We start from the raw sequence: 25,149 nt of genomic DNA, 5'->3' as shown, positions 1-25,149 counted from the left end.
GGATTCAATAGAAACTTAATCATGGGGACTTCCCTGGTGGTGCAGTGGTTAAGAATCCTCCTGCCAATGCAGGGGACACAGGTTCAGTCCCTCGGCTGGGAAGATCCCACATGCTGCAGAGCAACTAAGCCCTTGCAGCACAACTACTGAGCCTGCGTGCCGCAACTACTGAAACCTGCGTGCCTAGATCCCAGGCTCCAAAACAAGAGAAGCCATTGCAATGAGAAGCTCACACACCACAATGAAGAGCAGCTCCCGCTCGCTGCAACTAGAGAAAGCCCATGCACAGCCACAAAGACCCAACACAGCCAATCAATCAATCAATCAATCAATCAATTTTAAAAAAACCTAATCATGGTCTTGGCTCATCAAAGATGTTTTTACTGCCCCAACAACACAGCACGTCATCCATCTTTGAGCACAATTATTGTAACATTTGCTAATTTGTGTGGATGGCTACCACTCATTTGGAAGAGTCCTAGTCACTTTATATCTATGTTTTTATTGACTCCTCAAAATAATTCTGCAAGTAGGATTTATAACCTCATTTTAACAATAACCAAACTGAGGCATGGAGGGGGTTGGAGAAACTGCCGAGTTTACCGTGGAAAACAATAGAGCTGAGATTCAAACTATATCTTTTCTACTCTGATGCCCATATTATTCAAACCAATTTATCTAATTTCCTTTTCCAACAGTTAGTGGGTAGATTTAGTCTATGGACAAGTTCTGGTGATAGGGACAGAGTAAAGGAACAAAGTAGGCAATTAAATAGTTAATACCACTAGGGGATTGTAAGTAAAGAAAAAAGTATGGGAGATCCCTGTAAGTTAATGATCACTCAAGACAGCAAGTTTGTTTAACCACAAAGCCAAGCAGGCTTGCACAGCACCAAAACCATGCAGCAGAAGCATGAGACATGCCCCCAAACAATAAAACAATGGTGGCATGAGACCCACACATCCTGCCCAGTGAGCTCAGTAATTTAATGATTCCTAGGACGTACTCCTCTGTGCGCACTAAAAACAAAAATATAAGGAAAAGGTGACATTATAATAAAACCTGAGATGATTTACCACTTTTAGCATATGTTGCTGCCTTTTTGTTCATTTCCATTGCACCACGACAGTCTTGGCTTGACCACGTAGGGACAAGAAAACTCCCCAGCCCAATGGGGAGGAGGAACTGATGATGTCTACTCAAGAATGATGAAGAAGGTGGTCTTTTCCCTCTCCCCACTTTTCCTTTGATTATAAAAGTGTAGCCCACCAAGTTCTCGGGGTGCAGCACTCTCTCACCTGCCAGCTTGTAAGCCTCACAAGAGTCATATTTTAATAAGTCACTTATTATTTATTACTTTGCCTTTCATTGAGTTCTTTCTGTGCTGAGACAAAGAACTGGAGCTCCTCAGAGCCCCTCGAAACTGACCTAATTTGTTCCTTTACTCTGTCCCTATCACTGGGAAAACTTTTATGTGAAAGTTTCATGTCAGCTCTAAAAGTCACCACTTCCTAGCCAGTGTATTCTCTCTCCTAAGAGAGCAAACTTGAGAAATCTGATCCTTAAGCATTCATTATCAAGTGTGGACCAAAGGACGGGAAACTTACCTAATTGCTATACACTTGTTGTCAGTGAAAACACATGCACAAAAATCCTAACAAATTAATTATATATTCTATTTGCCAGGTCAATTTTATGAGTTTCAAAACTTTGACTGTCAGTATTTCATTTTAAAATGTTCTGGACTTTGGTTATAAATCAGCAAATCATATTGCTCCGAATTTCATGAAATAGGAACATAGGATATCAACAGAGGAGCCATACAAGTTTGTTGTCTGTTTATTAATTTCTTAGTGATCTGTGACAGGTTAATACAATCTTCTTTAGATCCTGAACATTTTAAGTGTTAATGAATTCAAAAATCAAGAATTATTAATTGAGTAAAATAATCATAGCTTTAAGTTGAATTTAAAGTTAGGAATGCATGGACAAAATCCTAACAAATGAGTAAAAGTTAAAAACACCAGAAACAAGAAAACTATATGATTGTGATAGTGTTAAATTTTGAAATTACTGTTGCTCAAGTTAGAATTGTTCATTTTAATTCATTAATCATTTCCAGAAACGTTGGATTAAAAATTGCAAGGATTATTTCAAAAATCTCTAGAGCTAGTTTCTTTGCAGCATTTGTCTTCATTAAAATTTTCCATATAGTCAAAGATAATGAATCTGTAAAAGATATATAATAATTACATGTAAACTTAAATGTATACCCATTTGCTAAAATGTTGATTTTAAATAAAATTGTATGTATTTTGGATACCAATATATATGTACGTCACATGATAATTATACACAAAAATTTTTTAAATTTAAAGTCAATTGACCAGATCGTCATACAAAAGTAAGAAGTACAAATAATTAACCAGAAAACTGGGAAAAGCACACAAACACATTTGCAGAATTGTAAATTCATATGAGTGAAGTAGCACTTTCTGCATTGCACATAAATTATAGAAATTGCTATGTGATAGTAGGTTGGAGAAAAAAAACCATCAATTTATAGATTCATAACAAAAATGTAAACTCCTGAAAAATTTTTTGAATACCATTTGGCAATATATGACCCATCAACTTGAATACATTTCCTTTCTACATATTTATTGGTAACATAAATTATGGCAAGAAATGTATACATAAAATGCCATTGTTATATCATTGCTACTAGCTTATAACAGAAAATAATGTCCAGAGGTATGGTGTATTCATTAAATGAAACTCTACATATCATTTAAACAGAATGGGTTGGATCAATGTGTCCTGATACAGAAAAAGCTCCTTGAAGATTTTCTAGTAAAAAGTATAGTGCAGAGCAGTGAGTATTATTTCATTTGCACAAACAACGTATGTTTTATTTATTCACTTATTTTCACTGTTTTAATGCCTTTTAAAATTCTATAAATTTGCACCAAGGACTGATGTTTTAAAATTGGGTGGAAGACCAAGAGATATAAGTGAAGAAAGATGGTGAAGAAGACTTTTATTTTCATTTGAAGTGTCACTTAAAGTTTTTAAGTGTGACTATATTAAATATACTTAAAAATAAATCAGTAAAAGGTACAGCAATTAAAGTGCATTTTAAATAAAGAGAAAATAAGTTAGAGTTTTAAAAACAAGTTTTGAAAAGAAGAAATATTTTAGGTTGGATCTGTTAATGTACAACAGGTAACAGTTTGGAAGTATCCAGAATACTTGGTCCCAGGTACACTTCTTTTTCTCCCTAGGCTCTTTGGAGATGGAAAGATAATGCTTAATTTCCATGAAGAGCTATTTTCATGAACATCCTTTACTTCTTCCCATGGAGATATGGCATGTTACCTGGTTGATGGGTGAGAGCATTCAGTTCATGCGTTTCATTGGCTAGAGCTAATCTACTAAAGTCCTAAGACACAAGCATAGTTCTTTTTCTCTTTTTTCTATCTAGACTAGTGAGGAAGTGATACTAGGATACTGACCTATTCTGCAAACTTTCCCTGGGGTGCCCTTTCCCTGGTTTAGAGTAGGGGTATGTAGTAAGGAGAACACTGTCACTGCATGTCTACATCATATTTTTCAATTGTTTTCCAGTATTAAAGCTGAGGTTTCATTCACTCATTCCTTTGCTTGTCTCAACTGGTTTTGATTTGGGATGGGGGCCAAAAAAGTAATCTACTGATCCCAAACAATTACCAGTACTCATTCCTTGAGGGATTTCACTCATATATATGTAGCACTTGTCATTACTTGTATTGGAGGCTGCAAAATCTAACATCCACAGAGACCAGGAAGGTAACATAAATGTTTGAGATAAGATAAATATAGAAACTTAGTAGTGGGAGTTGCAAAGTTGCACGTGGGAGTTGGGGATGGGGGAGAAGGTGCAGCTGTGCACCCAAGGATTGCTGCAGCCATGGGACGCTGTTCACTGGGGCCAGGTGTTTGCAGACCTGGCCATGTGAAAACCCATGAAGGGAATTCAGGGATCCTGGAATTTCACCTTAAGATAAATCTACAGTGGAGATGAAGAGGGAGAATAATAAAGAGAAAATAAAAAAGAAAATTAGTAGTGATGGTAGCTATCAAACCTATTTCAAGAAGAGGCAGTTGCTACTCAACTTCAGGAATTTGATAACATGCAGAAATGTGGGCCCACCATACCCTATATTATAATGTTTTTTAGGAGAATCACAGAAATTCATAAAATTTATCATTATTATATTCTCACAAATACTTTGATATTGTTTTAAATATTTATATTTGTAGACCAAACAAAAACGCCTTGATCCATTATTGGGTCAGCGGTTTGCAAACTCTAATAATGTCCAAAATGCTCTTCAATCCTAGATGTTTCCTTATTCATTTTCTCCCTGGATGATCTACCTATTGATAAAAGTGTATTGGAGTCCCCTAGTATTATTGTTTTGCTATTTATTTCTCCCTTCAGATCTGTTAATATGTGCTTTATATATTTAGGTACTCCTATGTTGGGTGCATAAATATTTACAGATGTTTTATCCTCCTGTGGGATTGAACATTTATTATTATATAATAATCCTCTTTGTCTCTTATTACAATATTTGTCTTAAAGTCTATTTTTTCTGGTGTAAGTATAGCTACCTGAGCTTTCTTTTGGTTTCCATTTGCATGGGATATCTTTTTCCAACCCTTCACTTTCAGTCTGAGTTTCCTTAAAGCTGAGGTGAGTCTCTTATAGGTAGCATACAGTTGGATCTTATTTTTTATCCATTCAGCCACTCTATGTCTGTTGATTGAAGAATTTAGTCCATTGACAGTTAAAGTAACTATGGATAGGTATGGACTTATTGCCATTTTGTTCACTGTTTTCTGGTTGTTTTATAATTGCTTTGTGCCTTTCTTCCTCCCTTGCTCTCTTGCTTTGTGATTTGATGATTTTCTGTAGTGGTATGCTTAGATTCCTCTCTTTACCTTTTTTTGTATCTACCATAGATTTTTGCTTTGTGAGACTTACATAAAATATGTTATATTTACAACAGTCTACTTTCAGTCTACAACTTAAGTTTGAAGACATTCTAAAGTTCTACATTTTTACTCTCAAGCCCCACCCCCCAAGTTTTATGTTTTCAGTGTCATAATTGACATCTCTTATCGTGTCTACCCATTAACAAATAATTGTAGTTATAGCTTTTTTTTCTATTTAGTATTTTAACCTTCATACTAGATTTATAAGTGATAAACACACCACCATTACAACATTATTCTGAATTTAACTGTATTTTACCTTTATCAATGAGACATATTTTTATATGTTTTCCTCTTACTAATTAGCACCATTTTCTTTCAGCTTTAAGAAAGTCCCTTTAACCTTTCTTGTAAGGCTTCTTTATGGTGTTGAACTCCAGTCTGCAAAAAGCTGCTTTCAATTCTGACAAACATCTTTGCCAGGTATTCTTGTTTGGCAGGTCTCTATCTTTCAGCACTTTAAATATATTGTGCCACTCCCTCTGGCCTGCACAGCTCCTAAAAAAAAATCTGCTGACAGTCTTATGCGGATTCCCTTGTACATAAGTTTTTTTTCTTCTGTTGCTTTTAAGATTCTCTCCTTGATTTTAACTTTTGATAATTTAATTATAGTGTGTCTTTGTGTGGGTCTCCTTAGGTTCATTTTATTTGGAACTCTCTAGGCTTCCTAAATCTGGATGTCTGTTTTCTTCACCACATTAAAAAAATTTTCAGCCATTATTTCCTTGAATAAATTTTCTGCCCCTTTCTATCTCTCTTCTCTTTCTGGGATCCTTATAATGCAAAAATCGGACCACTTGATGTTGTCGCATAAGTCCTTAAGCTATCTTTACTCTGCTTAATTTTTTTGGCTGCACTGAGATCTTAGTTCCCCGACTGTTGCAGAGCTTGATCCCACGAGAAACCAAGCACCACACTCAGAGAGCTGGAGAACTCAGGTTTATTGAGCCAGCAGCACCAGAAGAGCTAACACTCCAAAAATTCTGGGCCCCATTTCGGACCAGTTTTCTCCTTTTATAGATTAAGACATACAGCTACAATTGGTACTAACTGATTGGTTACACAGTTTCTATAAATTACAGGTGGTTACAGAACGCAGGGGTTGCTAAGGACGCACGGGAGTTGCTAAGGGTTACAGGACGCGGGAGTATAGACGAAGGCGAGCAGAGGCAGGAACAGTACATTTTACACTTATTCAATCATTTCTATGTAATTCTTAACAGGCAGGGTTCACACAGCAGGCCTCAAACTATAGATTTCAAATCTTCCCCATCACGACCAGGAATCAAACCTGTGCCCCCTGCAGTGCAGTGAAAGGGTAGAGTCTTAACCACTGGACCAGCAGGCAATTTCCATGCTTCTTTAATTGGATGACTTTCAATGCCCTGTCTTTGAGTTCACTGATCCTTTATTCCACTTCAACAGTCTCTTATTGAAACTCTCTATTGAATATTTCAGTTCAGTTATTGTATTCTTCAGCTCTGTGATTTCTGTCTGGTGTTTTCTCTGTGTTGAATTTTTTTACTTTGTTCATGCATTAGTCTCCTGACCTCAGTGAGCATTTTCATGACCATTATTTTGAACTCTTTATCAGGTAATCATTTACTTCTGTTTCATTAAGGTTTTCCTCTGAGATGTTAACTTGTTCTTTCATTTGGAATATATTCCTTTTTTCTTCACTTTTCTTGACTTTCTGTATTGATTTCTATGTATTGTATAAAACAACCAGCCTTTCCTGTCTTAAAGGAGTGGCCTTGTACAGGAGATGAAATATGTCGTCCAATCCTGATCCAGCTCTTGCTTGTTTCTCAATCCTTTGGGACTGCCTAAGCAATTTTTTGTGGTTGTTCTTAGTGGTTACCGGTAACTGAGGATGTGCCAAGACCTGTCAGTGTCCCAAAGGCGGGGCTCTCAGGTAGCACCTAGATGTAGGCTGATTGTAAGCTGGATCCTCAAGCAATAGTTAGTGTTTGTTACAGTCCTGTGGAACCCATGAACTTAAACTCTGATGGAGACCACAGCCTGGCATTCAGGGGGTATGCGCTGCATGGCAGCTGTAAAAAAGTGGGGCACCAAATGTGTGCCCAAGCTCACTTCCAGGAGATTTCAGCAATAGCAATCTGGAGTGAGACAGAGGAAGAGTGTGAAGATGGTACCCACTGGGACTCCAGTCTCTGGAGAATACTCTGGAGCTTCTTGATGTGCGTTAAATTAGAAGACTGTCCTTCCGTCTACAGCTATTAAGATAAGCAAACAGGCCTCTTTCAGTTTGCTGCCTCTGCTTTGGGCCCTAAGGGGCTTGCCACAGTGAGTTTCACAAGCCCTTTGAGAAGTATCTCTTAGTTCACTTTAGCCTTGTGGGTCTCATGATGCAATCCCTGTTGCCTTTCAAAGCTAGATGTTTTGGGCACCCATCTCTCAGGCGGGAGTCTTAAAAGTTGGGATACCAGATCCAAACCCTTCATTTCTCAGGGAGAAGCTGGGAATTGTAAGATCCCTCCGAGTTGTGTGTCACTGTGCCAGGGGTGGGGTTTATGGCACAGCTCCTCCTTCCTGTTTCAATGTGGGGTTTTTCTCATTCACCTGATGGGTAGGAGTCACTTAACTAGCTTTTGGGTTCCTTCTAGAGGGAATTGTTTTGTATGTAGCCATGGTTTAGGTGTGTGCATTGAAGGAGGTAAGTTCAGGAGCCTCCTATGTTGCTATCTGAATTGAAGCTTTTGAGATGCCCAAGCTCATTTTCTCCCAACTCTTCATGCATCACACTTCAGCAAAGAAAGGAGGATGAGGCAATGACCTTCTTGGTTAGGATGGGGTCAGTGAAGGGGACAGCTGGCCTCTGCCTTGAAACATACAGGTTAATAAGTTTTTAAAGCACTTTGGATTTTATTACCTTGAATCCAGCTTCTGATGGTTTTGAACCTTCACTCAGTCTTGTTTATTTTAAATATCACTCATGAAAAAACATAAAATCTATGCCAGCTTTCTTTTCTTACTACTTATTTATTACCTAACTTTATTTCTCAACTTTAACATGGGTTCTCTAGTGTTAGAATATGTGTAGTCAAGGATTAAAAGCTGATGCCATTGCAGATGGAGAGATGGTTGAGAATTTTACATAATTAGAAATTTAAAAAACTCCATGCCAATTCTTATCATCAGCGAAATGTTAAAGAGCTAACTTGAAGCCTGAAAAGTTTGATATTATTTATTTAACTCAGGTTCCTTGTGAAGAGCGTTATAAAATACTTCTGGAGACTACAAAGTAGTTAAATGATACTTTGAAAGGATTTTTGTGAATGTAAATATGTATTTCTATTGAATTAATTAAAAATGCTCATTTTGGAATATCATTGTTTGTATTTCACTTATGCTTTGCGTTTAATATATGTTTTCCCTATTCTCTGCTTACTTGGAAATTGCAAGGCCTTTGGCACTGTAATTGAATTCTGAGTGTCAGTGGGAATGCGGAGAGTGGTTGGCCATGAGAATAATGGATACATAATAGTAAATGGCCTTATCATGTGATAGCTAAACAATTATGCTATCAAGGTTCACTTTTTTTTTAATCAGTAGTTTTCAATATTTAATCTCTAATTTTTTTCTTGTGAAAGCAACTCAAAATCACATGTTAAATCCAAAGCTAAATTTCAGTAAAATTGAATCTTATAATTAAAATATTGTAGTATGGGCCTTCCAAACTTTCAAGGCCCTTCAACTCTTGACTCAGTTCTTTACCCTTTACATCCTTTTAAAAAAATTTTTTTTAATAAATTTATTTCTTTGCTGCATTGGGTCTTCATTGCTTGGCGTGGGTTTTCTCTAGTTGTGGTGAGCAGGCAGTGGCTTCTCTTGCTGCAGAGCATGGGCTCTAGGTGTGTGGGCTTCAGGACTTGTGGCACATGGGCTCAGTAGTTGTGGAGCACAGGCTTAATTGCTCTGCGGCATATGGGATCTTCCCAGACCAAGGATTGGACCCATATCCTCTGCATGGGCAGGTGGATTCTTAACTACTGCAGCATGAGATAAGTCCTGCTCTTTACATCTTAAGAGGGAACAGCCAGCTTATACAATCCAGGCCTAGAATACAATTATGCTAAGTAATAATTTGGCAGAGATGGCTAGGTGACTCCTAAAATTCATGCATCTCCTTTCATGGTGTAGATTTGTCTCACAAGAGTGGATCCTGGGCAACAATTTAATTTCTTAGCCCCCTTTGTGTCCAGGTATGGGATAATGTGATTATTTCACACTAATAGAGTGTGAGATGAAGTGCGAGAGATGTCCAGGTTTTCTCCAACACTGTTAGCATCTTGCTGCTTGTGAGATGTGAGTAACGTAGAGGCCAGAGGCTTGAAGAACCACAGATGTAAGGATCTTCAGTCTGCTACTCATTGCATGAAGGAAAGCTGCCACTGACTGAGAACACTGCCCTGCAACCATTACTGGAGCAAGAAAAGACTTCATTTGCATGAAGCCCCTAAAATGTTTGGGTTTGTTACTCTGCTTAATGCAAATAAGGTTTCAAAAACATACAGTTTCATGTTTACTGTGGTTTTGTATCTTTTTAATCTTTCTGATTCATGTTTTTGTTTTAAAAATACTAATATTTTAATTATGCTTTAAGTTTGGGTCACTGCATAAAAGCAGGTCTGGAAAATTAGAGTGATGTAGTAACTCAAACTTGCCATTAAATATTTCTTCTGGTTTTCACTCTGCTAGGAAAGCCTTCAACTGAGAGGCTGAAGCAAAATACTTCTGCCATGACTAGTAAAGCTGGATAGAGGGAACGCACATAAGTCAGGTTGCTATTTTTCTCATTAATCATGGCATATTTTCTTTTTTCTTATTTTCTAACTTTAAGAGAGATGTTAAGATTTTAAAAAATACTATAACAATAAGAACAAAAAAGAATATATCTGGGTTTGTAGATGAAAAATGTACACCAGGTAGTCTGGTAGCTTCATGGGTAAATAAGGACCTGCATGGTCAGGCCGCGTAAGATGGCTGCTCTCTTGCTGTCTATACATCCCTTGCCCCACCAGGCACTGCCTTACCCTTACTTTACATGTATGATTGCCTCCCCCTCCTAAGCTGAAAGTTTAATCAGTAACTACCTGCATGATCAGCTGGGCTCTCGCTAATGACTGTTCTAATCCTCAGACCAGAATGGCCCTAGTATCTTGGGTCATCAATGGGAAACAGTGGCCCTTGCAACAGTTTCTAACCCAAAGATCTGAGGAGAGGCACATTCCAACAGTCTCCCTGGCAATCAAGGAGCCCTTCTGATGTCACGCCCCTTATAACCGATAGCCTCCCCTTCACTGTGTAGTGAAGGCTGTTACTGTGTCCTGCCTGATATTGGCCGTACCACCTTGGGTGTCTCTCCAGGACCTTTGCCTCTGATTTTGTAAGATTGCCTGTCCAATAAATAGCTGATATCGCTGTAGCTGACACGGCTGGGCAGTTGCAAGGATCGTAGGACTGTGGGGTGTAGCCTAACAAGACCCATAAGGAAGGACAAGCCGTGAATGCAAGAACCAAAATGTGTGTAATGGATACCCCTAAGAAACCTTTACTTTCTTTGAAAGTATGTGTTATAACAACATATATCTCTGATAATTATTATTTCTTCCTTTATCTATTCAATACACTATTGATTTTCTTTAAGGTATTGTTTATAAGGCCTTTACCTGTAGCGTCATCCACTTTGTGAAGAAGATGTAGACTGAGCAGCAATATGTTCTGGAAGTCAGTAAAGTCACTGATGAAAGGGGCTTCATCCCCGTCAACAAGCATTCGTGGTGGCAGGCCCTTCTGGAACTCAGATACTCTAATAAAGGTTGTAGGGAAGCAGGCTGCAGCTAAATAGTCCAAAGCCACACACCAATCTCTTCCAAAATCTGCTTCTGGTTTAGAATAATATTCTAACCTAAAAGACAAGTGGAAACATGTACAATTATAATTAGTCTACTCAGAGTTTCAATCTCTTCGTTTTCTAGAAAAGATTACATTCTGCCAACAAATTACAGCTGTAGTTTTTAGTTTTAGAATGTGATGGCTTGAGAGCCTGCTTTTGAAGATATAACTAATTAAAATTTTAAATTTGAAAAAGGCCATCCCAAGAAATGCTTATATTTTATTTTGAGTTTTTATCTCTTTTAACCAGATACCTTATACCTTGGGAATCATACAACCAGGTGTTAGACCATGACTAAGTAACAGAAATGTGCAGATAAAAATCAAAGGCTCCAAGATGAAATCTCTGCTAGACTCAGACATCATTTGTAAAACTATTGATTTCCTGGGGTCTGGAGGCCCCTAAAACACTGAGCATCCTAGAGAGACAGATGGCTGATTTTCTGGTCTGATTTTCTAAACACATGGGTTTTTTTCTAGTGGAGAAAATCTGCTGGGAAACCAAACTCTCTTACCTATTTGGGGAACATTCCTTATTACAAAGGAAAGGTTAGGGCGTAGTGAATACTTTTATAACTATAGAATTCGCGGCTCCTGGCCCCACCCACTGTCTGAGCATGTTGAACAACTTGCAGAATGCCTAGTAAAGCAGCTTGTCATGCATAATGTGGATAGGCCAATCTGTTGAAAACCTGACTAAAACAAAAGTTAATCTTCCAGCGAGTAAGAGAGAATTCTCTTGCCTAATGGCCTTCAAAGTTGGACAAGCCTCTTCCTGATTCTACAGCAGCTGCAGGCTTTTTACTTGAACTGGACATCGGCTTTGCAAATTATGGGTTTGCTCTCCTCCATAGTCATAGGGGCCATTTCCTTACAATAAATCTATATCATCTGTCTATAAATCTGTCATCTCCTATTGGGTCTATCTCTCTGAAGAACACTGACTAATACAGTGCTATTCACATCTGTAATACCTCTAAGTGTACTTGTAGAGTGGCTTGATAATCTTCTAGGCTATTTTGAGTGCAAACTCTAATGCTACTTAATTTTTTTCCCCAAGCATGTAGCTACCACATTATGTGCCTATGATAAAAATAAGAGAGATAATTTCTTTTCTTTTTAATAGAGAGAAATTGGTTACATGTTTTTTTGGTTGGTTGGTTGGTTACCTGGTTGGTTGGTTGCTTGGTACAAGATTTTTTGTCTCAAATTTTTGCCCCTTCTTCATAAAACACTTTTTAAGCCTGATCAAACTAAAACAATTACACATCATCATTAAAATCCCCAATGATTAAATATAATATTTAATAGAAAGATTGATATTAAAAATGAATAAAAAAGGCATAAATAAGACCAAAAATTATTTGCTGTATTAAGTGGAAATAACTTAGGATCCATTCTTACCTATCCTCAAAAATTTTATAAGCATCTTTCAAGGTCGAGAGATGTGCATCCCACAAGTACTTCAACAAGTCATCAAAGCTACTAGAAGGTGACTGCAAATGCTGTAGCAAAGAGAAGAAATTTATTCATGTCTGAGCAACTATAACAATTCTCTACAATTTAATTCTGTTCACATTTACAGTTTAGCAATATTCTATACGACAGGAGAATTTTGTTTCTACGCAGTAGTTTGTGTAAGCTATTAGTGACTAACACTCTATAAAGACTATATTAATTATCCATTATGAGTAATGATGTTGAATACATCTATGAGAGATGAATTGCATGTGTTTTCCCAAAAGTCAGTATTTTATACTGACCAAGAGAAGTTTATTTTTTATCAGTTGTTTCAACCATAGTTGAAATTACCACAAAAGTTTTAGAAAAAGGATATGCAGTTTATTGTATGTCACTTATATCTCAATAAAAGTCCTAAAAAATAAAAGAAAAGTAAATATGAGAATATTTAATTTAATCACATCTTTATAAACGAACTACTAATCTATAGAACTAGTAAATCTACCTTTTCGCATTGATTTTGGTCCATGGCTATGCTTAACCAATGTATTTTATTTTGGTTATTGAATATTTGGTTTTGATTGCCACATAATTGTTTCGTTTTACCTATTTGTGACTGCTTATCAAATCAATTGAAATAAGTTAATTGACTACTCTAACACCAACTCCATAATCATATTTCTCCCAAGTGTTATTGCTCAATTGACTTGAAGTTTCAATTTACAAGAATAATCCTTTCATCCAGTGAGATATCCTGTGTGCTCTCACATTTACGTATGGGGTGAAATGAGTGGATAGATTTTCTGTTAATGCTGTATTGGTTCAGAGAGTGTAAATGACATGTAATGCCCTGCTGTAATGTAATGATATTAATATAAGTTGTATGAAACTTTACACTTTTATACCGCATAATACACACAGAAACCTAAACAGAAAGCACTGTACAGAGAAAAAAGAGAAAGAGAGAGAGAGAGAAATTCTCTTACCACCTCCTAAGAGAATAAATTATAAAAGGTAAAAAAGGCACCTTGTATAGGGCATTCCACTTGCTCATTGTCTTAGGAAAGGATGACTGACAACTAGAAACATTAAGACAAAACTTTGTCTGGTCCTTGGGTGGTGGCAAAAGCAGGACTTGATCTGATGATATCCCCATTACGTCAGAATCGACCGCAGCAAGGAAGGGTAGTGCACATAGAAAGTAATTTATATCTGTGAAAGCAAAATACTTATTACCATAAGCGCTAACAAATGTGATAGAGGATAGTTTTAAGTAATCTGTAAACCATTAAGCAAAAACTCACAGATCCAGAAACATATGAAAAAAAGTCACAGCAAAATATTGAAAATCTCCCTAAGGATCATATACATAACTTTAACATGTTTCTGTTAATAACCCTACAATCAGAAATGAATATAGGTTGATAGTTGACTAACATAATTTAAACCAAAAAGTAATTTTAATGAATTTGGTACCATTCATTTTTTCAAAGAATTATGTAAAAATGGAAAAAAGATATCTATTTGTGCACAGAATGATACCACACCTCTAACTGAGGTTTTTATCATGAAATGTGATTTTTTTCTAAATTATCTTAATATGGTTATACTGTGGATATTTTATGTTTTATTTAACCAAGTTTAACGTGTAACCACAATGTCACAAAGTCCTTGTCTTACATTAGGTCTTTAAAGCAAAAATGTTGGGTAAGTGTTGGCAATAGATCTTTTGATAATTAAATTAACATTGAATTAAGATTTTTTAAATTTCTCTCTAGATAGAAGCTATTCTAGCCAATTTAGACATCATGATATAGTTGACTGTAAACCTTGTTGTACTGATTCCCACTCGTGATGCAGAACATTTTTTATCATATACGTATATTTTGAATGCAGTCCTATGCCCCAGGGTAGCAGGTTGATACTCCAAACTGTGGAGTCCATGTGAGAAAAAAGAAGCCTGGATTCTAGATTTGTGGATGTGACTTTTTGTGAGTCTTTGAAAAGACTCAGTTGGTATCATATGAGAAAAATAGGTAAAGTTGTATATGATGTGTGTCATTGCAAGAAAGTGAAATTTAATGTGACCTTGTGTCTAATTATTGGGAACTATCTCTAAGAAATTGTGTGTAAATTGATTTCACTACTAAAACACAAAATAAAGCTAAAGAATTAGAAACTACTTTCTAATTATTTTAGCATTAAATATCTGACAGAAGCCTTAGATTAATGATTGATAGAATGATTTGTGGTAGATTAATCTCTGACATTTTTATGAGTTTCAAAGTTAAACACATTTGGCCTGAGCAAAATGAGAAAAAGTATTTTCTTGTTCTCTCCTTTCTCATCCTTCCTTGTCCTGGAGACTCCTCTGACTAGTGGAACCTCCCACATAACTGCTGGTCATTCAAAGGCCATGGTCCTTTGCAGTTCCTTGTTTCAGTCCCTGTGTGAAATATGTCCTAAGGAATCATTAATGAAATTGTGGCCATTAAATCCTAGAATGTGACATAAAGGCCGCAAGGTACATGATGAAGCAGATTCCTTTTTTTACGGAGGAAGAGTGCTGTTTCTGTTTTGTCTCTGTCCCTCAGATTTTAGATCGAATATTTTCTTTGGGGGAAAGTTATTACCTATTTTGTTATTAAATGAACATACCAGCCCACCAGCTGTCCACAGAGATGCACAAGTGATCTCCAGATTCATAGCCACAGTCTGTCCTTCGGCTGGGATCAGCTAATCTGCCTAGAAGAGAGAGGATGCCACATTACTTATTATGCACATTCCGAAGCTGGTTATAACTGTCCCTTACTTTCGCGCACTTTGTCTGAAAAAATGCACAAACATTTATCTTCTGATGACTTGTGTTTATCTTCCTATCACTCTTTACCCTTCACGTCCCATCTCAGAACCAGTTTCTGTTCCTTCATCTAACATCACCACAATATGCCACTTTCGAATTATCTGTTTTGAATATTATTTGCTTTTGTAATTACTCTTTTTCCTAACCTGATCATTCTCAGAGCAATGGTTGATAAAGAACTTGTTAATGCTGTTAACCTGCATAAATATTAGAAGGGTGAGTTTTCCTAATTGATTGTTCCTCAGACTCACACACACACACAAACACACACACACACACACACACACACACACACTCTGCACTCAATTACATATCCCTATGCCATGCTATTTCCAGGCTCTGTTCTTTACCTTAATTATCCGTGTTATTAAATCAGAATAGAATTTTTGGTGGTGGACCTAGGCATTGATATTTTTAAAAACTAGGTGGTTGTTTTCAATGTGCAGCTACACGTGTGAACCACTGCTATTATTCATTTGTATTCCCTAGTAGATTTCGTTCTTTTTCCCCAGTGAAATTCTGTCCACATTTCAAATGTCAGATCAAATGCATTTTTTTATGACTGTTCCAGCTGACCCCACTGTGTCCCTTGTTTTGCACTTTAACTTTTAACCAAGAGTTGTTATTTATTGTTCTCTGTTTAATTTCTGATACCTTTCCTGTTTCTATTGTGTTGTAAGGTCTTTGATGGCAGGAAAACTGCAATGTTCTACTTACCCCCACCCCACAGCTGCTTTTAGAAAATGCTGGAGGCAAATAAACCCATCATTAGATGAGTTTAGTCAGACTTGATTATAATATGTGAATGTAATGAAAGAATAAGAAAAGCATTAATCTACCAACCTATTCAGCCTCCACCTACTGCTGGTCCCCAGGCCCCTGAGACTGGCATGCCTCCTGTAGTGAACTATGTGCTAAGGATTTCTCCTGGATCTTGGTCTTTTTGGCTCTGAGGAAAGCCAGATAAATAGGTGTTGGTTTGAGTCTCAAGACATCCCCTGACAAACGTGGATGAATTGCCAACTTCACTAGCTCCTTCATGGGACTCCACATCAAATCTCAGAGAAATCTTAATCCTCTCCCTATGTTTTTTCCACCAGAACAGAACAAATTTCCTTATTGGTGGTATTATCAGAATGGAGTGAAGGAGGCACCGCTCTCTTTCATGAGCTTCTCTGTCAGCCAAAATATCTTATAATTTATGACTCTTCGGCCCAAACATATCTTCTAACTAAACACTAAAATGTATTTTATTTTTGAAAGGAATCAATCTTTTACAGAGAAATGTCCTCATGAATAAGGCGCCACTCCTGCCGCTCTCCATCTCCATGTGCAGGTAATCACAGTTAGAACTTGAAGAAATTCAAACTAATTTGACATCACCTTCTGTTTTTAATGCATATCTTCTTGACTGCTTCATTCATCCCTGTGCTTAGAATACAGGCTGGCACCTAGTAGGAGTTCAATAAATATTTGTAGAATGCCCAGTAGGTTGGATATGAAGTCGTTTTACGTTTGGCAGCTATGCCACAGGCCCCATTACAGTTTCTATCAAAACAGGAAACACAGAAAGTCTTATGGAGGGGAAGGAGAAGAAGTAGAAAAATAATGATTACGAGGGAAAAAGAGGAAAAAGAGAAGAATCAATTTTCAAAAACATCCTATGGTATATACAGAGTCCCATTTCCCAGTTACAACATGGTTGTATTGGAAGATCATTAGAATAAAAACAAGGGTCCTTCTTACCTGTAGTATATTGCCAGCCATGCTGCAAAGGCAATCCCCATAAAAAATTCTGTTCATTATCTGGTGCAAATTTTTCAAAATAACTGGCTGTTTTGTTCATGAGGATTTTATACATCCCCATTCTCTTAGGGTATACCCAGGGATCAATAACATACTTTCCATTCTCCACCTTGTAGTCATTGAACTGACCAGGACTCTCATTCCACAGCGGGAGAAACAGGTCTGAGAGACTGAAAGCTCCTGCTAAAGAAATAGAAATGCAACTAACAAGCACACAGGCCCAAGGAGGAAGGAAAATCATCATGCCAGAGCTGGGGGTTGAGATTGCGGCAGGGCTTTTATTGGGAAGTGGAGGAAGAAGTCATGGTATTTGCTTATATCTGAGCATATCAACTCTCTATTCTTTTCCCTAGGGAAGATAGCCCTTTCCAGGGAAAGTCTTAGCAATAAAAATAGGCTTTTTCCCCAGATACAGAGAACAAACTAGTGGATACCAGAAGAGAGAAGGAAGGGAGGGGGGTAGTTAGAGGTAGGGGATTAAGAGATACAAACTGCTATGTATAAAATAAATAATCAACAAGATTATATTATACAGCATAATATATACAAATATATATAAAATATAGCCATTATTTTGTAATAAATTTAAATGGAGTATAATCTATAAAAATGTTGAATTGCTATGCTGTATACCTGAAAATAATGTAATATTGTAAATCAACTATACTTCAACTTTAAAAGAGGAAATGATGAAAAAAACAGAGTGCTTCCCTTGTTGAATAAGATCATCAATGTTATTCACATGACAGTTGACAAAACTATTGAAAATTTTAATGTTGAATGAATCAGTATTTTAAACACTTTTAGAAAACTGCTATTATATTTACATTGTCCTTTAATGCCTATGAAGTTAAGTACACTCCTACACATCTGTCTTGACCTTATTCATCTGGAAATATAAAGATAGGGGAAATTACTTATCTTTGCAGAAAAGAGTTTACATAGCAAACCTCAGATTGCTATTATTAAAAAAACCTGCTGGCAAGGTTGGCCATTGGCTGGCATCTAAAAATTTGGCTCTCAAAGTTCTCAATCTACCGTTAAGTGACAAGGGTGATTAACTGTGCTTAGACTGTGCAAACACTAAGGTATGTGTGAAACACCTGCTTCCTTGTAGAGTCTGGAATTTTCATACATGACCAGCCCCCAGTAAATCAGAGGATGCCTATGTGACTAGTGCCCCCATAAACATCTTGGGCACTGCATCTTTAATGGACATCCCTGAGTGGAAACATCACATATATATTGCTGCATGTTTGTTGCTGGGGGGAAAGTGTGCTCTGCGTGACCTCTCATGGGAGGGAGAGAGCATATCTGAAAACCTACACCTACATTCCTCTAGACTCTACCTGTGTCTTTTCCCTTAGGGTTCAGCTGCATATCCTTACTACATCACTGTAGAGAGTCTTATCTATGAGTATAACTATTAATACATACTGAGTCTGCTGGGTACTTCTAGAGAATGGTTGATCACAGGTCCTTGACGGAAAACCTTCAGATGCCCATTAGTTTATCTCTCGCCAAAGACTAAGAAAAAACTTTTTATACATTTAGTTAGTATGTTTATTGAGTATGAAAACTAAGAGCTACCATACTGAATCATGTATCTCTAGATTCCAGAGGGAAAGACAAAGTCTAACAGGTTCTAAATTCAGGTGTGTAAGTTTAAACTAATATAAAAAAAGAAGTTCCTAATGATTACAATTTCATTATAAAGGAATGGAATCCCTTGAAAGGGCTGAGTTTTCTCCCTGCGAAAGCTATTCAGCTAGTGTTTGAGGGATAATGCATATGAAATTGATATATTGGCTAACATATAAAATAGTTGAATTTTGGAACTCCTGCATCAGGACCTAAAGAATAGGTTAGGTTAGGATGGCCTATAATATTATACATAAAACTACAGACACCTTCCAGGAGTTCCCTAACATAAGTTATGATTAAAAAATATGTCAGTGATGATATTACGGTACTTCCTTCTTAAAAACAAAGCTTTAATATATTGCACAGTAAATACGAATGTTGATATACTAGGATTTATGATGATAAATAAAAATGTACTAAAAAATATATGAAAGACCCATTTAATAGAAGTTCCTGTTGCAAGGGAGAAGCTTCAAGTATGCTTGTGCATCCAATAGACCAAGCCAGTCTGCTGGCAAAAATTTCTAATTAATTTCTAATTTTCCTTCTTCCTTAGAATTTTAGTTAGAAACATGGATAACCAGCATTAAGCCTACATTTCCAGTATCCCTGGCACACGCAACCGGTTACTAAGTGCCAGTCACTGGGATATAAATGGAAATGGTGTCCATGTGCCCCTTAAAAGAAGAGGACATGCCACTTCCTCATCCCTTCATCTGTGTTGTGGTTTGGATTGTGAAAGTGATCACTAAAATTCCATCTCACCACTTAAAGACAGTGATACTATCTTGGAAATGGTATAATGCAAAGCTGGATTTTGTGTGGGTCCCAGAGAACTACAGCGCCATACTTCCATCCTTCTTCTATTCCCACCTATAGTCAAAGAGTAGAAAGATTTAGAGCTTTTTGTATGCAAAGCACATTGTTTTATATTCACACATGAGAAGTCCTAGTAATCAACACAATTTTTTAAATTACCAAAAACATAAGGCATGGTCAATATTTCTAAAATAAGATATTTCTAAATATTTAACTGGCTTATACTTAAGAACATATAAAATACTTTTATAGTTAATTTTTTAATTACATGATACATTTATACAGGTGTAATGGTATAGCATATAGGCTACATTTTTCCTGATTAAATATTCCTTGGCTGTACTTTTTGTCTGAAATGGGTTTTTATTAACACCTATGTAAAGTTATCTTCATTCCCTCCACTATGGCATGAAATATAAGGGGAAAAAAGCAAAAACCAAAACCAAAAAACCACCAACACTGCATCTTCATTGGAACAAGGACATGGATATTCTTGAAAATTATACACTAGAAACGTATTTAAAACAAATGTGTACCCTGAACTCCTTAACCTGCTGTGCAGGTTAAACATTAACTTTTTGTAAGATCTAGAGCCACAAGAGGGATCTATCACTAGGCATCCAGTCTGAAACCCCAGAAGAGAAGAAAGTGTAACATAAATTGTATTGACACATGATTCTGACTAACTCTTGCCCCTTGACAGAGGGCAGTGTCCCTACAGTTTCCGTCAGTTTTCTACAAGTCTTATAGGTTATTTCTTTAAATTTTCCCTTTTTAAAAAATCACTTTTTTTTTTAATTATTATTTTTGGCTGTGTTGGGTCTTTGTTGCTGTGAGCAAGCTTTCTCTAGTTGCGGAGAGCAGGAGCTACTCTTTGTTGTGGTGCGCGGGCTTCTCATTGTTGTGACTTATCTTGTTGTGGAGCACCGGATCTAGGCACACGGGCTTCAGTAGTTGCAGCATGCGGGCTCAGTAGTTGTGGCTCGCAGGCTCTAGAGTATAGGTTCAGTAGTTGTGGCGCACAGGCTTAGTTGTTCCGTGGCATGTGGAATCTTGTTTCCCCGACCAGGGTTTGAACCCATCCCCTGCATTGTCAGGCGCATTCTTAACCAGGGAAGAATGGCGCCACCAGGGAAGTCCCTAAAAATCACTTTCTTTACCTTATATTCCTGACAACCTAATTCTAAGAGCTATCACTCCATTCCTGAAACACTGCAAAGTTAGGTGCTGTCCCAAATTCTTGTCCCGCCCAATCCAATCCTTCCTACACAGTGCATTCTGAAGGAGTCTCATGGCACTGTTTTGATCTTGTTATGACACCACTCAAAATATTGCTATAAACCCTGCTGTCCATTTAATCAAGTCCAGACTACAACAGTTTAGATCGCCTGTCAGCTTTTCAAACTTATCCAACTATCTTCTGTTACAGAGAAATAACTCATCCACTGTCCCCTAGAATAATCCATCTGTTGTTTTCATACTTTCTGTTTGCTTGTAGCTTTCTCCTTCTCATCTCTACTTTACCCTATTGTACTTTTTTTAATCAGCTCAAGTTCTATTCTCACAGATCTGTGAGTCAGCACATTGCTTTGCATGCAACAGATACCCTTTCAGTGGACTTAATTTCATTTGCCTTTAGTAAATGAGATGTGTTCTGAATATATTGTGAATAGGCCAATGTAAAACAGAGCTCAGTTACTTTGAAGAGTAACGTACGTAATGTCTCTTTTTTCCCTCTGGATACTTTCCGGAGTTTGTTTTCAGCAGTTTGAATATAATATGCCAATTATTTTTTTTCAATTTATGCATCCTGTTTGGTGTTTTCTGTACTTTACGGGTTTGTAGTTTTATGTGTGTCATTAATTTTGGAAAATTCTGAGTCATTAATACTTTAAATATTTCTTCTGCCCCATTCTCTTTTTTCTTTTCTATTTTTCCCTATCATTTAAGTTTTGGTAATTTCTATTCACCTGTTTTCAAGTTTACCAATTTTTTTGGCCTCAGCAAAGTATATTAATGAGATATTGATGTGCCTGTCATAGACATTCTTCACGTCTGTTAACACTTCCATTTCTTATTTCTTACGGTTTCTATCCCTTTGCTGAAATTGGCTGTAAGATCTTGTATGTTGATCACCTCTTCAATTAGGGACTTTAGCATATCAATCTTCAATATCTGACTCTGGTGCTAACATATTTCCAGCTTGGGAGTACATGGCAACATACCGAAAAGAAATAATAAATATTCAACTGTTTTTGTACAAAGACAGGCTATGTTGAATTCTGAGCTATTGGAACTTAGGTCATCTCAGTGCAAGAAAACACTGAAGCTGGCAAAAGACAAATAGTCTTTGAGATGCATAGTTAAGCCGGTTTTGCTTAGATATGGCCATCCCTTTCCTTGTGTTGGGCCTTTAGTGTGGGGGATTGTGTTAATCTGGTTGAGCAGAATGTGATATTTGTTTTGTTGCTATTATCACACTCGGTGAACCAGAGACTTCAAATATCTCTAATGATACCTGTGTTTTATATTGGGGGCTGGTTTTCCAGAGCATTTTTAAAAATATCCACCCCACCTTTAGCTTTAGACTTTCTCTTTCTGCTCTGCTATGCTTCTGGGAGAATCTGCCTCTTAGTTTTCCCAGAGTATTTCACTGTTACTTTCCTTGATACTCGTTGGTCTGGTGGAAGCTAGTGGAGTGGGTATCCTTCTCTGATTAAGCCTCCAAGTTAGGTAGGCATCAGTCAGGGATAGGCTGCGACAAGTGTTACTTACCCCCCTCTTGTTCTAGTTGTGGGCCTTCTGCCATGTATTCTTGCCCTTTCCCCATGTTTACACAGTTTTTATCTTGTCTTCTCCCAGTGTCCTAAGAGTGACAGTTTGTTGCCATGTTATTTCCACACACAGAGATCAGGGCTTTTGTTCTATAAAGGAATAAGAGAGGAGGGGCCAGGAGTTCTGTGTCCCTCCTCCAGTAGCAGCTATCCGCCCCTCCTCCCTGCTTGTGTCATGGAGGAATCTTTCTCAAGACTCTCTGTGGTCTTCTCTGTGAGAAACAATATTGCTTTTTGCTGAAGTGCATGGGAGGTGAAAGGAAAGAGGAGACGGAAAGGTGACTCCCAAGTATTTGGCTTGGCCTGAGACACAAATGTGTACAATCCTCAAGGCTACTCTATGTCCATCCAGTCTTAGGGGAAAAGTTTAACTCTTTCCAGACTCATCCTTCGAATGGCAGCCACCTTCCCCTTTCCTCTTGAACTTAAGTCTTTTTCCAGCTTCAGTGTGTTCTTGCCTTGAGATTACCTAAACCACAGTAACTCAGAATTCAATGCAACCCATCTTTGTACAAAAGTAGATTAATATTTTTATTCCTTTTTGATATATTGCCAGCTCTAAGTTGCCAGGTCATTGAGTTGACTTATTTATGTACAGTGATGCTTTGACTGTTCTTTCCTTATTATCCAAATAAAAGTTTTTCCCAAGGTCCTCACATTCTTTGCTGATCACAGTCAACAACTAGATACATGTCACTCTGTCAGAAAAATGAGATTGGGGTGGGGGGGGTGATTGTATCAAATATTCTCAAGTGCAAATAATTTCCTCCAAAATGCTTGAACCTAGACTCACCTTTGTTTTGCTAAACTGACTCCTCTTTGAGCTTTTTCCATTGCATCCTCTGCTCCATTTTAAATAATTGACAAATGTAATCCTCACTCTCTTCATAGACATTCCTTGCATTTCCATTGCTTTGTCTTGACTGACACTTGTCTTTCCTTCAACACTTGTTTTCCATGGGGAATAGTTCCTGGGCATCCTTATTCATGTACATCTCATAATCTATGAGGCAGCCTCACCAAGATGGAAACTACCCACCTGAACACCCTATTGACACATTCCTATAACATCATCATTTCTATTCACTTTTACTTCCATTTCTCCATTCCTTTGGTGATTGCTAAGGATTTTTAACAATAATTCTTCCTTGTCTAAATTTTCTATTTAAAACCTTACCTCTTGTGTTTCTCCTTATTTTCTATCATTCATTATGTCAAGATGAATTCTCAGAATTAGACACTCCAGTAGAAACAGGAATATTCTCCTTGATAGTTTTGACATTCCCCCTCTCGTGATAAAGCAGGCCCATAATCCTGTATGGATAATATCACTCTGCTAGATACAAAATGGCCACAAAATCTATGCAGCTCCACCCATGAAGGGATAGAGTATATTTCTCCACTTGTTCAACTGAGATGATTGGTGATTTGCTTTGCCCATAGACTGTAGCAAAAGTGTTGCTGAGCAAGTGATTCCCAGCCTAGACCTTAAGATGCCTTGCAGTTTCTGCTCTTGCCCTTTTAGAAAGCACACACCGTGTGAACAAGCTCCATCTGGCTTGCTGAAGAGGCACATGGTGGAGAATCAGATGACAGGAAGCCAAACACCAAAACTGAGGTCGTTCTGTATCATCCGGCTTCAATCCAGCCCCGAGATTACTAAAATCACATTAGTGAACCAAGGCAAGAGCAACAGAAAATCTGCCAGCAGAGCCTAACCCAAATTGCTCACCCACAGACTGTGAGTTCATGCATATATGTTGTTATAAGCTGCTAAGCTTGGGGGTGATTTGTAGCATAGAAATAGACAATTGATACAAACACACTAGTAATTTAGAATGCAAAAGTTTTTCAGGTTTTAGAAAGGTAAGTAAGTTTAAGAATATAAAAAATCATGATACATTCTAAAAACTTGCAGATAGGAAAATCAAATCACGCATAATAATCAAATGACTTAGATATTTCACCAGTAACTGCAAAAAGACAATGGAGTAGAATTTTCAAAGCATTGAAAGAAATTCTAGGATTTTATATCTTATCAAATTGTCATTTACATTTCAGGACATAAGAAAATATAAGCATTAAATAACCTCAAGGAGCATCTGAGCCAAATCCTATAATCAATCACATGAAAGTTTATGCAATGAAACAAGTCTAAGAGATGAGATTTTGCAAGAGATCTATGAAGTTTACGCAGTCAAATGAATAAAACTAAACACCTTGGTAAAATTTCTTTTCATCTTAGAAAAATACCAGACATAAAGTACGTGTGTTATAAAATCAAGGGCAGTCATCAGTTAGATCCATTAAACTATGACTTGCTTAATAAATAAATAATGAAATGTAACTTGCTTTTGCTGATCAAGCTCACTTTTACTGTTTTTACAAAAACTTACATGTCCTCCAAGCATCACATGGCTTAAACAATGAGATGTTTGTCTGAGTTGTTTTTTCAGACACTTGGAAGCGGCTGTGTCTAGTTTGAGCTTGCATCAGTTAAGACTAGCTGGGACATCAACCTTCCAACTGAGCAACTGTAGGTCATCAACCCCGGAAGTTTGGAAGAGGAAAGGTGAGGATGTGACCTCTAGAAGTTAATTCATCTCCTGTTTTCCTTAGCTACTTCTAAACAGGGGCCTTTTATACTGCCCTGATTTTCTTCTTTAAAAAGCAGCAGGAGGGGGCTTCCTAGGTGGCACAGTGGTTGAGAATCCGCCTGCCAATGCAGAGGACATGGGTTTGATCCCTGCTCCAGGAAGATCC

At 37.3% G+C, this 25,149-nt stretch overlaps 1 protein-coding gene across 5 annotated transcripts in view; it reads right to left on the bottom strand.

The window, feature by feature from the left end:
- C6H6orf58 (chromosome 6 C6orf58 homolog) overlaps window positions 1-24,899 on the bottom strand; it is a 34,321-nt gene extending 9,422 nt beyond the window's left edge. Inside the window, exons 1-7 of one of the 5 annotated variants that reach the window (XM_057740145.1) lie at window positions 19,499-20,525; window positions 17,030-17,269; window positions 15,079-15,165; window positions 13,448-13,632; window positions 12,364-12,464; window positions 10,734-10,972; window positions 1,824-2,229 (exon numbers count right to left, since the gene is read on the bottom strand). In XM_057740145.1, the coding sequence (XP_057596128.1) occupies window positions 2,096-2,229; window positions 10,734-10,972; window positions 12,364-12,464; window positions 13,448-13,632; window positions 15,079-15,165; window positions 17,030-17,269; window positions 19,499-19,589 (1,077 nt within the window). In that variant the 5' untranslated portion in view covers window positions 19,590-20,525 and the 3' untranslated portion in view covers window positions 1,824-2,095. Of the gene's footprint in view, window positions 1-1,823; window positions 2,230-4,023; window positions 4,049-10,733; window positions 10,973-12,363; window positions 12,465-13,447; window positions 13,633-15,078; window positions 15,166-17,029; window positions 17,423-19,498; window positions 20,526-24,782 lie in introns of those variants that run through there. The other 4 variants (XM_057740149.1, XM_057740148.1, XM_057740150.1 and 1 more) reach the window with 4 other exon arrangements.
- Window positions 24,900-25,149: the final 250 nt, after the last annotated feature.

Source organism: Hippopotamus amphibius, chromosome 6 (genome assembly GCF_030028045.1).
Source record: "Hippopotamus amphibius kiboko isolate mHipAmp2 chromosome 6, mHipAmp2.hap2, whole genome shotgun sequence".
Classification (NCBI taxonomy): Eukaryota; Metazoa; Chordata; class Mammalia; order Artiodactyla; family Hippopotamidae; genus Hippopotamus; species Hippopotamus amphibius.
Note: the sequence above shows the minus strand (reverse complement) of the source record. Positions and strands in the feature narration are given on the sequence as shown.